Raw genomic sequence first — 13,473 nt, forward strand, 5'->3', positions numbered from 1 at the left:
AATTCAACATGAAAATAGCTGTATACATATCTCAATGTTTGAGCGCTGTTCAGTCTCATTCAATATAAAAGTTTTAGAAATTCTCTTGTTGGTCCAGATAGAATAAACAATTTATGGGAATATTTGTAATCAATCAACAAAATTTTATGTCAACCATAATGTTGAATCAGTAAAATGACTAACATAAAACAACAATTGTTTCTCTTCCCTGTTGATTTTGGTTGGAATTTCACAAACTAGTTTTCAACTGCAAAAGTTATCTGAGAATTATTATTAAGGAATTGGTTCAACTATGCCCGTATATTATTTTATATACGCTGTTACATCACCAAGGACTGTTATGAATGTTATAACGCCAAAGATCATATTAGATATTAAAAAGTTTGAATGTAAAAATGCGAAAGTTAAATTGATGAAATGACCATTTCGAGAATGCTCTATCAACACTACAGGGCTTCATTAAAGCGACCCACATGGATTGAAAATCTATTGGTTGTAAAAATTGTCAATTCATGGCCAAAATTCTGCCAACTATTGATATTGACTTGGGAAACGGTTTTGACCCTTGACGTACAAAACACGATGACGTACCGCAAACAGCTTCGGCATCTTCAATATCAATTTCTTCAATAACATTGTCGGTAAAGTCTCCCCATGATACAAGATCACCACAGCCGTTTGAACATCCACGATTTTCAACGAACTCCTTCATGGATGAAATGATTAAACAAGATTGAGACACTTTTCATCGTATATGTATTGTTTACTCTGATTGATTGAGATTTGAAGCAGCGGCAAGATTTCAGCGGATAAAAGGCAGAAGTAAACGTTCAATGTTGCACGTAAGAAATTAATTTTTTCTGGTCAAGACCGAAGATAAATCGTGGATAAGAAGATAAATTAAGTTATGTCTAGATTTGTAACTTAATAGAGATATTCAAATTTATTTAAATGTGTAGAGCAGGACTTCCGGACACATTGAAATTTGGAATCAGGAAAGTTAACGGTTGTGAAAAATCGCTTGTCGACCATTCTCATCAATTCAACCTAGTTACCATGATATATACCTAAAGCCACGTAGCTTAATATCTTTCGAGCCCTCGATTTATTTATTCAACTGACCAGGTGTCAAGTACTAAAATCTCCAAAACATTGAAATCTGCAAGTAAGAGATGCATACATTTAAAACTTATCAAATGGCATAAGAAAGGGACGAAAGAATGAAATTGGCTACTAAAGTAAACTTAGTTGAATATCGCCCGGCCACATACCTTAATTACATCAGATTCAAGAACAGTACTCCACATGTTGAAGTCAGACATGTCACCATAGAAGGAATAGGTCCTACTGAATCCTCCACCAAGCGTTGTTTGTTTTTGTCCAAGAACCAACTTTCCACCTCCTCGAAGGATCTTATTGGCTGAATAACCAGACTGTGTATAGGCCAGACCACCGTCTCGATATATCTGGTAGGTTCCACCATCTGACGTCCACGTGACACACACATGATGCCACATTCCGTAGTTGACTGCAATTCCAGAACTGCTGCCCCACTGACTCTTAATACCAACTCTTATGTTGTAGGGATTTTCTACCGAAATGCTAGGGATACTTGAACTATCACCAAGTGCAAAGTAGCTCATCATTGTGTGATAAGAACTAGAGGTATCCTGTGTTCGCATCCACCAACAGCTTGTGAAGGACCAGATATCTCTGAAGGCTTTGTCAATTGTAGCGTAGGTGTATTCAGATGTACTGTCGAATGTCATTATCTTGTCTTCAAACTGCCCCCCAGAACATACTGGTTCCTCAGGACCTGAACATGCAGTAACGATGCAATTTGAGAATTAACAACGGCCCATTTCCTTACACAATGTCTCTACCGAATCCTATTTCAATTTTTATATTTTATTCCACACCAAAGTCACGTTCTGTATCTTAACTTCCACGAATGTCCAGGTCTCCAGTGTGAAGTTCCTCAGTGACGATACAGTGATTATCGTGACCCTTTGTACGTCAAAAAGACATAGAAACAAACACGGTACGAACCATTTTAACAACTTGTATCTGCACTTCCTACAAAATGTTCATTGAAAGCTCTCAATTGTATGTAAGGCTGCACATCGACATTTCCGAATCTCTTTCCAATTAAAAATGTTATGAATTTCAGCGTATGCTACTAAGAGTTCTAATAGTGACTTTTTAAATATAAAATATAATGTATGGCTAAAATCGTCAAAGGAGCTTTAAAAAGTGGTAGGAAACAAGTGCATACATGATTTCAGGTAAATTAATTGAATATGATTTCATTTCTGAAAGGTAAAGAGATAAATGAGTGTTTACCACACGGTATGTCCGATTCCTGGGAAGTTATAGCTGTAGAGATATCACTAGATCGGAAAAATGCCCAGGATACGACATCACCACAGACCAAATCACAGGGAGAGTTTGCCATCACCTGCATTATAAATGAGATGAAAATTTTTGGTGGATTTAATTACATTTGATGGAATAATTATCTAATTATGTATAATTTAGTATGTGAACAGACAGAAGAGATGCAGGGAGCTCCAAAGTAAAATTGAATGATAAACGAGAAGAAAATATTAGGTAACAAAAATTTGGCAAACAGAGGTAGAACAAAGCAACATTAGTCTTTGCTCCTTAATAAGTATTCAATTATTCACTCTATTCAATGGTATTTTAGGGTAATGATGTTCGTGCAATTAGAGGTCTACGAACATCTATAAAAACGTTTTTCAATGTATTTTACGTATTGGCAATAGAATTATATGAAAGAATGGGACACTGGAAGGCAATGAATATGTAAATTACTATTTATGAAAACATATAAGCCTGAAAAGATATGGTTTCGTTGGTTTGTCAATATCAGTTTTAATACACCTCTTAGACAATCCAAGTACATATTTGCTCTGTAAACAAAAGTCTTATAGAAATTTGTTATCCTTATTATTTAAGGATTAGGAAGCAGTTTTACTTGCAGATATCATAACAGTCTTCGTGTAAGACGAGTAGGAAAATCTCAAGTGCAATGCTCACACATTGAATAACACTTGACACTCCCCTTCATGCTATGTTTGCATTTGCTGTGCACAAGTATACAGGTCAAGTGACGTACAAGGGCATACACATGTGAGGTAAATAAAAAAGTATGACTGATAATAGATGGAAACTAAACTACTACTACTACTACTACTCATGATGGTCAACTCAATTTTCACATTTAAGAAACTTCCCTGCTTCTGTCCATCGCTAGGTTGTGTCATCTTTGAAATATTATGTGATTGATTTAAGATATGTCTTTCTTGCTGACATTTACTTTTGTCATTCATGACGTGTTCTGTTCAACGCCGACCATCACTTTGTAGTGATTTTCTTTTATTTGTATCTTATATTTCCTTTGGTTCTTGGCAATGTAAAAATTTCCTTTTACAGTTTTAGTATGTAGGGACCTATGTGAAATAAAGATATTTGAAAAACTACTACTACTACTACTACTACTACTAGTAATATAATTACATAGAGAATAGTCATTCGAAAATGGTCCAAGAGAACTATGAAGAAAACCTCTTTTTGAGCTGAAAGAGTAAGTCGAAGTGTAAAATATTAACAATTCGTTTATGATAGTTGCGATGATACGATTGAGGGGAATAGATGATTTGAAAAGAGGTACACAACAAAATGTTGGTTTATAGAACATATGCTGTATAACATCTCTTATGTAACATCGTAGTAGGAACCACAACTAACCACCAACAGGTGTATTGTAGACGCTGTAAAACTCGACTGTGCAGTTTATCACGGTGGTATTAAAGCTGTATGACTTTGTGCGATTCACCTCTGATAATGAAATAGATACATGAAAGTCAGTGACGAAACATTTAAAAATATGTAAAACTTACAGATATATCATCTTGTTCCATGGCTTCATCCCATATATTAAATTGTGAAACTTCATGGTTGAAAGAATAGGATTTACTGAGACCACCTCCAACAGACCCCTGCCATTGGCCGATTAGCAGAGTGCCTCCACCAAGAATAGTTTGAGTACTTTTCAAATTGTAAGATGTATACCTCATGTTTCCGTCTTTGTAATAATGGTATCTACCACTGTCTGCTCCATTCCAAGTCATACACAAATGATGCCATATACCATAGTTGACAGCAATGCCACTTGCAGTAGCTGCTCCATTATTGACATACAGCTGAACACTATTTGGATTGTACACGTAAATGCTGCCAGTATTCACGTTTGAGGAGCGGTATGTCATCAAGTATTTTGATGACGATGTGTCTGTACTGCGGACCCACCAACACATCGTGAATTGTGTCATATAGGGCATTGCTTGAAAAGTCGTCATATAGCAAAAGTCCCCTGAGTTCTCGAGCTCTAGAACCTTGTCCTGAAACTCACCATGGGACTGCTCTTCACACGTTGTGATTCTCGGTTCTAACAAAAGCACAAATAACAGATTTGAAATGATACAGAGGAACATACAAAAATTATTTTATGCTATTTTATTGATTAAAAGTGATCAACCTAAAAGGACAGTGGGGTTGTTATCACATTTCATCAACCAAAATATGCAAATTTCAGATCATTTGGCATTAGCTTAGTAAGATCTTCCCTATAATTTAGCGCAAAAAAAATTGAAGGGTATCAGACCTGATGTTTCGGGGGAGAATGAATTTGAAGGCAAAATTTTTAAAAATCTTAAAATTCAATTTACAAATTTTATACTAAGTTGCAAAACTTTGAATTACAATTTCCCAGCAATATTATACCGAATACCGATGGAGTTGGACCCTGCAGCAATGTATTGTATGTGAAGGTCTGCATTGTTCAAAATAAAAAAAAAAGCCAAAAAAGGAAAATGATGGACGACAGATGCTTGAAACTTGGCGACAGAAGTGGGATGCCACCAGACATCTGATAAACTGTGCATCATTGAAAGTGGATCAAAAATAATTGCTAGATCCAATAGGGAGAATAATAGACCTTAGAATCCATTAAAAATATGAAATCCTCCTTAAACCTACTACCGGTACATCCACAATTGGCGGTACTAACAAGAGGTCTCTCGGATTCAGAATTCAAACGCTTCTTTATAGGAATAAATAAGTAAAGCTGACAGGAGTAACATATAAATCTACTAACAGCCAGGCACAATGCAAATCACAAATTGTTCAAAAATAATATATAATTACAGCTGCAAGCAGCGTTGGCGGGGCCCAAGCAGTTATCATAGTTGAAAGTATTTGTACGCATGATACTATGTGCAAAATTTGAGCTTCAATGGTGTTTTGGTTCTTGTAAAGAAGAATTTTTAATGTCATCTTGTGGTTGTTATAGCTTTTTTGTGAGATCGAATATGGCCAGCAAATCACGTGACTGATCTGTATGCCTTTCGCAAACTTGATAGTAGTCAAACAAAGGATGATATGAACGAAATTTCAGTTTCATGGTTGGGTGGTTCTGGAGAAGAAGATTTTTAAAGATTAATTTGATATTTTTCGAAAATCCAGTATGGCGGCCAAGGTCACGTGACACATATATAAATCATTGGAGTACCGCAATGAAGTAAACTCATAAAAAGCACGCTCAGACAGTACTTTAGAAGTTGTCAGAGAGGTATTGTATAGAGGACAGTATAGACAGAAAACTGGTGGAGCTCCTTATACACAGCTCGTCCAATGTTTTATTGATTTGTACGTTTACATAGGGTGAGAATATGTGGTCTGATGACAGGTGTCCTGATATGACAAGTTGGAAGCTGTACGGACTGTACATAACCACAATGATTTTTTTTAGATTAATGCGTAGAACAGCTTTGCTCAGGTCGCCTTGGGGATATCTTGACGTATGTATGAATGTATGAACTTCCGCAACAGAGTAAATATAGCTTGGCATAATCCCCCAAACTGAGATATTCTGAGATCAAATTGAAAAGAAAGATGAACTGATAAAAGCTGAAACATTTCAGAATGGAGTATGTTGAATGTAAGCGGAAGGGTGCACGACATACGTTGCCTTTTTACATTAAAACCTGGCTACTAGAGATCTCTGCAGATGTGTGTAAAATGTTAACTTACGGCAAACAGAATCCGCATCGTTCACATCAGTATCAGTGAGCTCGGAGAGAGATATTGTAGGCCAGGCGATTAAATCACCACATCCATTTTCACATCCACGATTCTCTGCAAACGCCTGTGGCACAGTGATACAACAAAAATTCAGCTGAGATTTGATTCAGCTTCGGGCCGACTCGCAGCGATTTCGCAGCTGTTATCCAATTGGTTGGCAGAATCGTACCGTTATAATGAAATAATACAAATAAACTCCCTAAGTTGCTGTAAATAGTGACAATCGACCAATCAGATATAACCTTGCAAACACGCTGCGAGTCAGCCGTCAGCTTCACTGTTTCTTCGATACACTGAGACAAAAGGAATACACGCTTACTATGTCCTGCTCTAAAGAAGTTGAAAGACAAGTACTTCGCATTCAGGACACTCACTCTGCCGACACACAATACATTATTTGTCCCCAAGATTATTAGTAGGGTTTGTTGTTGGAATACTACAGTGTAGAGGTTCTGTTGACCTTTGTACAAATGTTGCATACCAAAAATGTGAAAAATACGTCTTTTGGAACACATAGTTAACTTTCTGAACATGACGTTATAATGTGTGCAGGGTGAACATTTTAATAGAGAAAAGATGGTCGCTTTTATGTCTACAATATTAAAATCTGCCAAATATTGCAAAATTGCCATTTTACTCAAATGAGTATTTGTCAAATCTTCCCATATTTTCTTTTTACATATCACAATTTGATGTTTTCGTGGATACCTTGATTTTAACTCTAATTTCTGTTATTTTGTCGCCCTATCGGAAATTCTTCCATCGTTCTGTCATAGTATCGTTTATTCACACTATCGACACAAAAATTGTGAACAGTGATTGATTTGTTTCATTTTCGTAGAAGGAGATTCATTCTGCATGTCTTTCTACCTGTATTTCAGATGGGAATGTCATTCACTAAGGGTTACCTGGATTTTGGATGCTAGTATTTGTTCACTCCACATATGAAAGTCTGATAGCTCGCCAATATATGAATAAGCCTTATTGAAACTTCCTCCAACACTTCCTTGCCGTTGACCAAGAACGAGTTTACCACCACCACGCAACATTTGGTTGGTTCTAACACTCAGCTGTGTGTACACTCTGCTCCCGTCTTTATAAAATTCGTGGATGCCACCATCCATCGTCCATGTGACACACACGTGATGCCAGACGCCATACGTCACTGAAACGCCAGATGGAGAAGCCCACGAGCTCTTGATAGCGGCTCGCAAATTGTTTGCTGTTTGCACCAAAATACTTCCAGGGTTGTCTCCCACTGCAAAGTAGCTGAAGATAGCTCTGGCCTGACCTGAAACATCATTGGTTCTCATCCACCAACACGATGTGAAGGAATACATGTCTTTGAATTCTTTGTTGACTGTAACATAGGTAAATTCTGATGTACTGTCGAAAGTCAATGTTTTATTCGTAAGGGGTCCTTCATCACACAGCAACTCCTCTTTTTCTGAAGTAAGATGAAACAAAAACACAAACATTTTAAAATTCATTTTTGACTTGCTTGAGGACATCAGTGTCCACAACATAGATCCAACATTATTTTTCGTCGTCATATTTTTTTTATCACAACTATTCAAACATCGTTGTCAGTTATTCGTACTGCAAAAAATAAATCTCGGAACCTAAAATTCTTTCCTACATGAATCATAAAACTCTCTGTCAGTGAAAGGGACAAAGTCGCCCATTTTTCATGAATTTTGTTCCATACGAGATACAACGTATATTGTTTGACAGGTTGAAAGATACTGAATGAATGGGTGACCATGCATATATTTGACCCCCGTTTTAGAAACGATACATGAAACCATCGAGAAATGAATTAATGGTCATGACCATTAATTCATTTTTGCCATGATTTCATTTAATTTGTCTAAAACCAGGGTCGAATATATGCATGGTCACCCATTCATTCAGTATCTTTCAACCTGTCAAACAATATATGTTGTATCTCATATCAAACAAAATTCATGGAAAATGGGCGACTTTGTCCCTTTAAAGCCTCATAATTCTGGATCAATTTGATAACTTTAAAGGGATACCGTCGTCGGAACTGTGCGAGTTTCTTGTTTACAAACAATGTATTTCGTGCACGATACCAAGATGTATCTCATCATCATAGCTGCAATATTTAAATTATAGGATGATAGATTATGACAGACATGTTTTAACTGTCATCAATCACTCTTGTGCCTTGGATACACTGTTGCCATGGGTCGTATGGGTCCCATACGACCTTTGAACACAGTTCCGACGACTATATCCCTTTAATTCCCCATTGTAAATGACCGAGAAAGCAACATTGAATTTGATTTTCTCTAATAATTGACTGTATACATATTTTACTATTTTACACGCTATTAAATTTACTACATCGCTTTTATGACGATATATCAAAATCAATATTTTGCCACAAAAACTCTGAAAGTTAATTAAATTGGTCCTTACAAAAATTTGTCAACTCTTTGGTCTCATTCGCACTGCCTATTTTCTTCACCAGAGCACAATTATATTTTCCAAAATTAATCATTTGTGAAAAGATCAAATAATAAAAAGGTGTCTTTGTTCGCTCGTTCAGAATGCTGACTGTTAACTCTAAACTCTTCGTATTTGGATATTGTTCACATAATGTAGCGTGTGCAGCACGTATAGAGTTTACAAAGTGCAGTAAACTATAACCTCTATTTGGATTCTGTTCTCACAATTTAGCGTGTGAAGCATATTCGAGTGTGCCTAGTGATTACAAATATCCTAAACCAAAATATTTCACGACCATACATTATGTATGTGATTTATATTTTTCAGAAGTGATCGTCCTTAGTAGATTTAGTACACTAACTCCAAACTCAGAATTTTATTGTTTGAAAATAGCTCAATAATGGTTTCTTTTAGTCCGATTGCTTCTTGACTGCATATTTCTCGTAATCTAATAGAAATATCGCAAAATTCAAAGGTGCATAAAGTGCACTTCTGTCAGGAAATCTAGATTGAGGTACGTTTCATGTGCAGAGACATTTCGAACCGTAATTATATCGTGAAGCATACCTCACAGCAGAGGTCGTTAATCAGCAGAGGATTACACATTCTGACTGAAATTCAATTGAATTTATGAGCAGATCTGGTAATTTCAGAGTTGTTTCAATGCGGATTCCTTATGATGCCAGGGTAAATACATACCACATTGCAGACCATGATCATCAACTTCAATGCCAGCTAAGTCATCGGATCTGAAGAAGGACCATGCAACAACATCACCACAAACGTAACCACAGGGCTCTTCATACATGTTCTGTAAGACATTGACGCAAATCGATACAACGTTATAGATCCAATGTCCTCTGTCACCAAACATGATCAGCGTACTACACAAAAAATCTATTTGCAATAGGATGTAACTTAACTGCAAATATCATTTCAATGCAAGTTGTGTAATTTACCTACAGCACAAAGGAAAATAGTAGCATCAATGCAAACAAAAAAATATTTTGTCATTTTTCTCTTTTATAATATGTCACTTATCAAATATATTGTGAAATATTAGTACCTTTTTTATACTGAATTCTCAGAGAGAAAACAGTAAAGTATCAGGAATTTGTCATGCTTTTTATATGAAATGCAGATTTCATAATGATTCCTACACTAAAAGGTATTGTGACAGCAATGGATACTTTTGGATATTAAAATATTAAATATCCAGATATATCTGATATGTCTGATATATTAAAGTCATGCGCCCAACAAATATATATAACACCCCATCTTGTCCTTACTATGTTTCACAATGTTAATACTATGAGTCAAATATGAAAATCTGCACTCTTTGTACAGTAACAGACTGTAATAAAAAAAATTATAGAGGTTGATGTATACATATGTTTGACTAAAAGGAAATAAACAGGCATGGGAGAAATGCATATTACTATCGTATACGGTTGTATGAAATAATTACCTCGATCATTTCAATATCTAAAACGTCGCTCCACATGTTGAACTTGGTGATTTCAGCATTGAAACCATACGCTGTTGAGAAGGTGCCACCCTGGGAACCTTGCCATTGTCCAATTATCAGAGTACCACCTCCCTGGATTTCATAGTTAGTTCTCAAATTAGTGCTGGTATAACGAAGTCTTGCATCTTTGAAATACTGATATTTTCCACTCTCTTGTGTCCATGTCTGACATATGTGGAACCAGATCCCATAGTTAATAGCTGTGCTACTCGCTGTACCAGCAGAATTGTCAATGTAGAACTGTAGGTTGTTTGGATTGTACAAATAGATGCTCCCGGTGTTTACATTGGATGTTCTATAGGTATATAGGTATTTGCTAGACGATGAATCTGTGCTTTTCACCCACATACACACAGTAACAGCTGACATGGTAGGAATCTTTTGCCTAACAGTTGCATAGCTGAACTGTGATGACGATGTTTCCAAGGTCCATTTTTTATCATCTAGGTCACCTTGTCCACATTCTGTGGCTCTTGGCTCTGAGGTTGAATAAGACAATGACCGATATTCACATGGAAAAATATTGTCTGCAGCTTTTTTGGTATTATGTTGGCTTATTCACTTAACTTTATATATTTGCTAAGATTCGTTTAATGTTTCATAGCACGTATATATTTATTCGTTAAGATGATTCTTAAACTGTATTGAACATTGTCACATAGTAGTTTTGCAACGAAGGAATTCTATCAGACTCTGTAGACTTTCAATGCCAGTATCCCTTGAATTCCTGATTTTCATCGCTCATTCTTTCATATATTTCTATCTCATGAGTCCTACAAGGTAATACATTGAGGATTTTCAGTCATATGTTATATGGTACCAATTATTTAGTGGTACACTCCTAAAAGTCTTAACAGTTGTTGTTAATGTTTAATCGTTTAATTTTCAGAATCAAACAATAATCCCAGAACAAAACTGAACAGTAGAACTTAACTGTTCTCATACAATTATAGTATTTAAGGTCTGGGTATATCTGAATCCTTGGTCTCATCGATAAAAGAAGAGGCATGATATCAGTAGGCATAGATCTTTCCACTCACCACAAACACTATCAGCGTCTTCAACATCTACATCTGTAATGTGATCATTTGTAAATTCAGCCCAGGAAACAAGGTTACCACAACCATTGTCACAGCCACGATTTTCCACAAACTCCTGCCAAAATTGGATACAATGAAAGGTGAGAGAATCGACTTTGCAATTTCGCTGTTCCTGAGTTATCACAAGTAAAAATATAAAGTCCTCTAAAATGTTATCATTGGAAGCGTTGGTCCAATGTGACCTGACAGAGAAACGATCACCATGTTTAAATATCCAAAAAGGTCATTAACTAACCTCAATGACATCAGATTCAAGAACAGTGCTCCACATGTTGAAGTCAGACATGTCACCATAGAAGGAATAGGTCCTACTGAATCCTCCACCAAGCGTTGTCTGTTTTTGTCCAAGAACCAACTTTCCACCTCCTCGAAGGATCTTATTGGCCGAATAACCAGACTGTGTATAGGCCAGACCACCGTCTCGATATATCTGGTAGGTTCCACCATCTGACGTCCATGTGACACACACATGATGCCACATTCCGTAGTTGACTGCAATTCCAGAACTGCTGCCCCACTGACTCTTAATACCAACTCTTATGTTGTAGGGATTTTCTACCGAAATGCTAGGGATACTTGAACTATCACCAAGTGCAAAGTAGCTCATCATTGTGTGATAAGAACTAGAGGTATCCTGTGTTCGCATCCACCAACAGCTTGTGAAGGACGAGATATCTCTGAAGGCTTTGTCAATTGTAGCGTAGGTGTATTCAGATGTACTGTCGAAACTCCATAGCTTGTTTTTATACACTCCATCTTCACAGCTTGGTTCCTCAGTAGCTTACAGATAAAATTTTGAAAATGGACAAACTTAAACAAAACTTTCATATTTGAAAGAATTTACTGTGAAGTTTTAAAACAGTAATACCGGTATATCATGTGCAGGAGGAGAAAAAGTTTGGTGACAAAGAAATAATGAACTTAGACTACTTACTACACGGGATGGATGAGTCTTCTACAGTGACAGACACAGTGATATCACTTTCTCTAAAAAATGGCCATGACACTACATCACCACAGGAGGTTTGACAAGGAGAACTAACCATTTCCTGCAACCAATATGTATTTCCAAATTCAATTCAGCATCACTCACATGGTATATATGTATAATGTTATCGAGTTTATAACAGTCACACTTTATCAAATTAAACAATTTGTCAGAAACCTGACGTCGAAATATACAGATAAATTAGTCAAACACTGTCCCTCACAAGAAACAAACTACACATATACTCTTATCCTGCTTCCAGTTGCCTCCGGTTGACGAGAAGTATTATACTAAAATTTAAACATCAAGGAATATATCAATAAAAAAAATTATTAGATATTTTACATTTTGATATGTACATGAAAATTAAAGTCTCACCCCAATTTTTCCTGGTTCTAGAAGATCACTCCAAATGTTGAAATTGGTCACTTCATGATTAAAAGAGTAAGCTTTATTCAGACCACTTCCAACAGATGCTTGCCACTGACCAATCATCAGTGTACCACCTCCAAGAATAGTCTGAGTGCTTTTCAAATTGTAAGATGTATACCTCATGTTTCCGTCTTTGTAATAATGGTATCTACCGCTGTCTGCTCCATTCCAAGTCATACACAAATGATGCCATATACCATAGTTGACAGCAATGCCACTTGCAGTAGCTGCTCCATTATTGACGTACAGCCGAACACTATTTGGATTGTACACGTAAATGCTGCCAGTATTCACGTTGGAGGAGCGGTATGTCATCAAGTATTTTGATGACGAAGTGTCTGTACTGCGGACCCACCAACACATCGTGAATTGCGTCATATCAGGAATTGCTTGAAAGGATTGGGCATAGCTGAACCCATCGGTGTTGTCCATGTTGAGAGCTTTGCCATCAAAATCGCCACCATTACAGTCTTCATTACGTTCCTCTATTGAACAAACCGATTGTTATTTTCTCACTAATAGTATAAACACTATTCAAGAAAGAAGTCTGGATAGTCGAATATTGAAAATGGCTTTGAATAAATTCAAGTAAAATCACGTTGACTGGTTTGTGAAGGCAGAATAAATTTTTGACATCTTTTCATAAACACAATTTAATTTCATGAACAATCCTCCGGATTTTTTCTATTCTCACCTAACATACCAGAACAATGTTCAAATTTTTCAGATTCATATGTTGCAGGTGCCCCGCCACCACCAACAACAGAAACAGTCATTCAGAC

General features: G+C 36.5%; 1 protein-coding gene across 4 annotated transcripts in view; it reads right to left on the reverse strand.

Moving 5' to 3' along the window:
* Positions 1 to 13,473, reverse strand: part of LOC139148641 (uncharacterized) — a 135,747-nt gene that overhangs the window by 102,932 nt on the left and 19,342 nt on the right. For all 4 annotated transcript variants that reach the window (XM_070720136.1, XM_070720137.1, XM_070720134.1 and 1 more), the window contains exons 5-16: positions 12,638 to 13,176; positions 12,206 to 12,320; positions 11,507 to 12,051; positions 11,212 to 11,326; positions 10,112 to 10,650; positions 9,340 to 9,451; positions 7,074 to 7,612; positions 6,115 to 6,229; positions 3,924 to 4,471; positions 2,344 to 2,458; positions 1,272 to 1,816; positions 592 to 706 (exon numbers count right to left, since the gene is read on the reverse strand). In XM_070720136.1, coding sequence (XP_070576237.1) covers positions 592 to 706; positions 1,272 to 1,816; positions 2,344 to 2,458; positions 3,924 to 4,471; positions 6,115 to 6,229; positions 7,074 to 7,612; positions 9,340 to 9,451; positions 10,112 to 10,650; positions 11,212 to 11,326; positions 11,507 to 12,051; positions 12,206 to 12,320; positions 12,638 to 13,176 — 3,942 coding nt within the window. The remainder of the gene's footprint in view (positions 1 to 591; positions 707 to 1,271; positions 1,817 to 2,343; positions 2,459 to 3,923; positions 4,472 to 6,114; positions 6,230 to 7,073; positions 7,613 to 9,339; positions 9,452 to 10,111; positions 10,651 to 11,211; positions 11,327 to 11,506; positions 12,052 to 12,205; positions 12,321 to 12,637; positions 13,177 to 13,473) is intronic.

This window comes from Ptychodera flava, chromosome 13, assembly GCF_041260155.1.
Source record: "Ptychodera flava strain L36383 chromosome 13, AS_Pfla_20210202, whole genome shotgun sequence".
NCBI lineage: Eukaryota > Metazoa > Hemichordata > Enteropneusta > Ptychoderidae > Ptychodera > Ptychodera flava.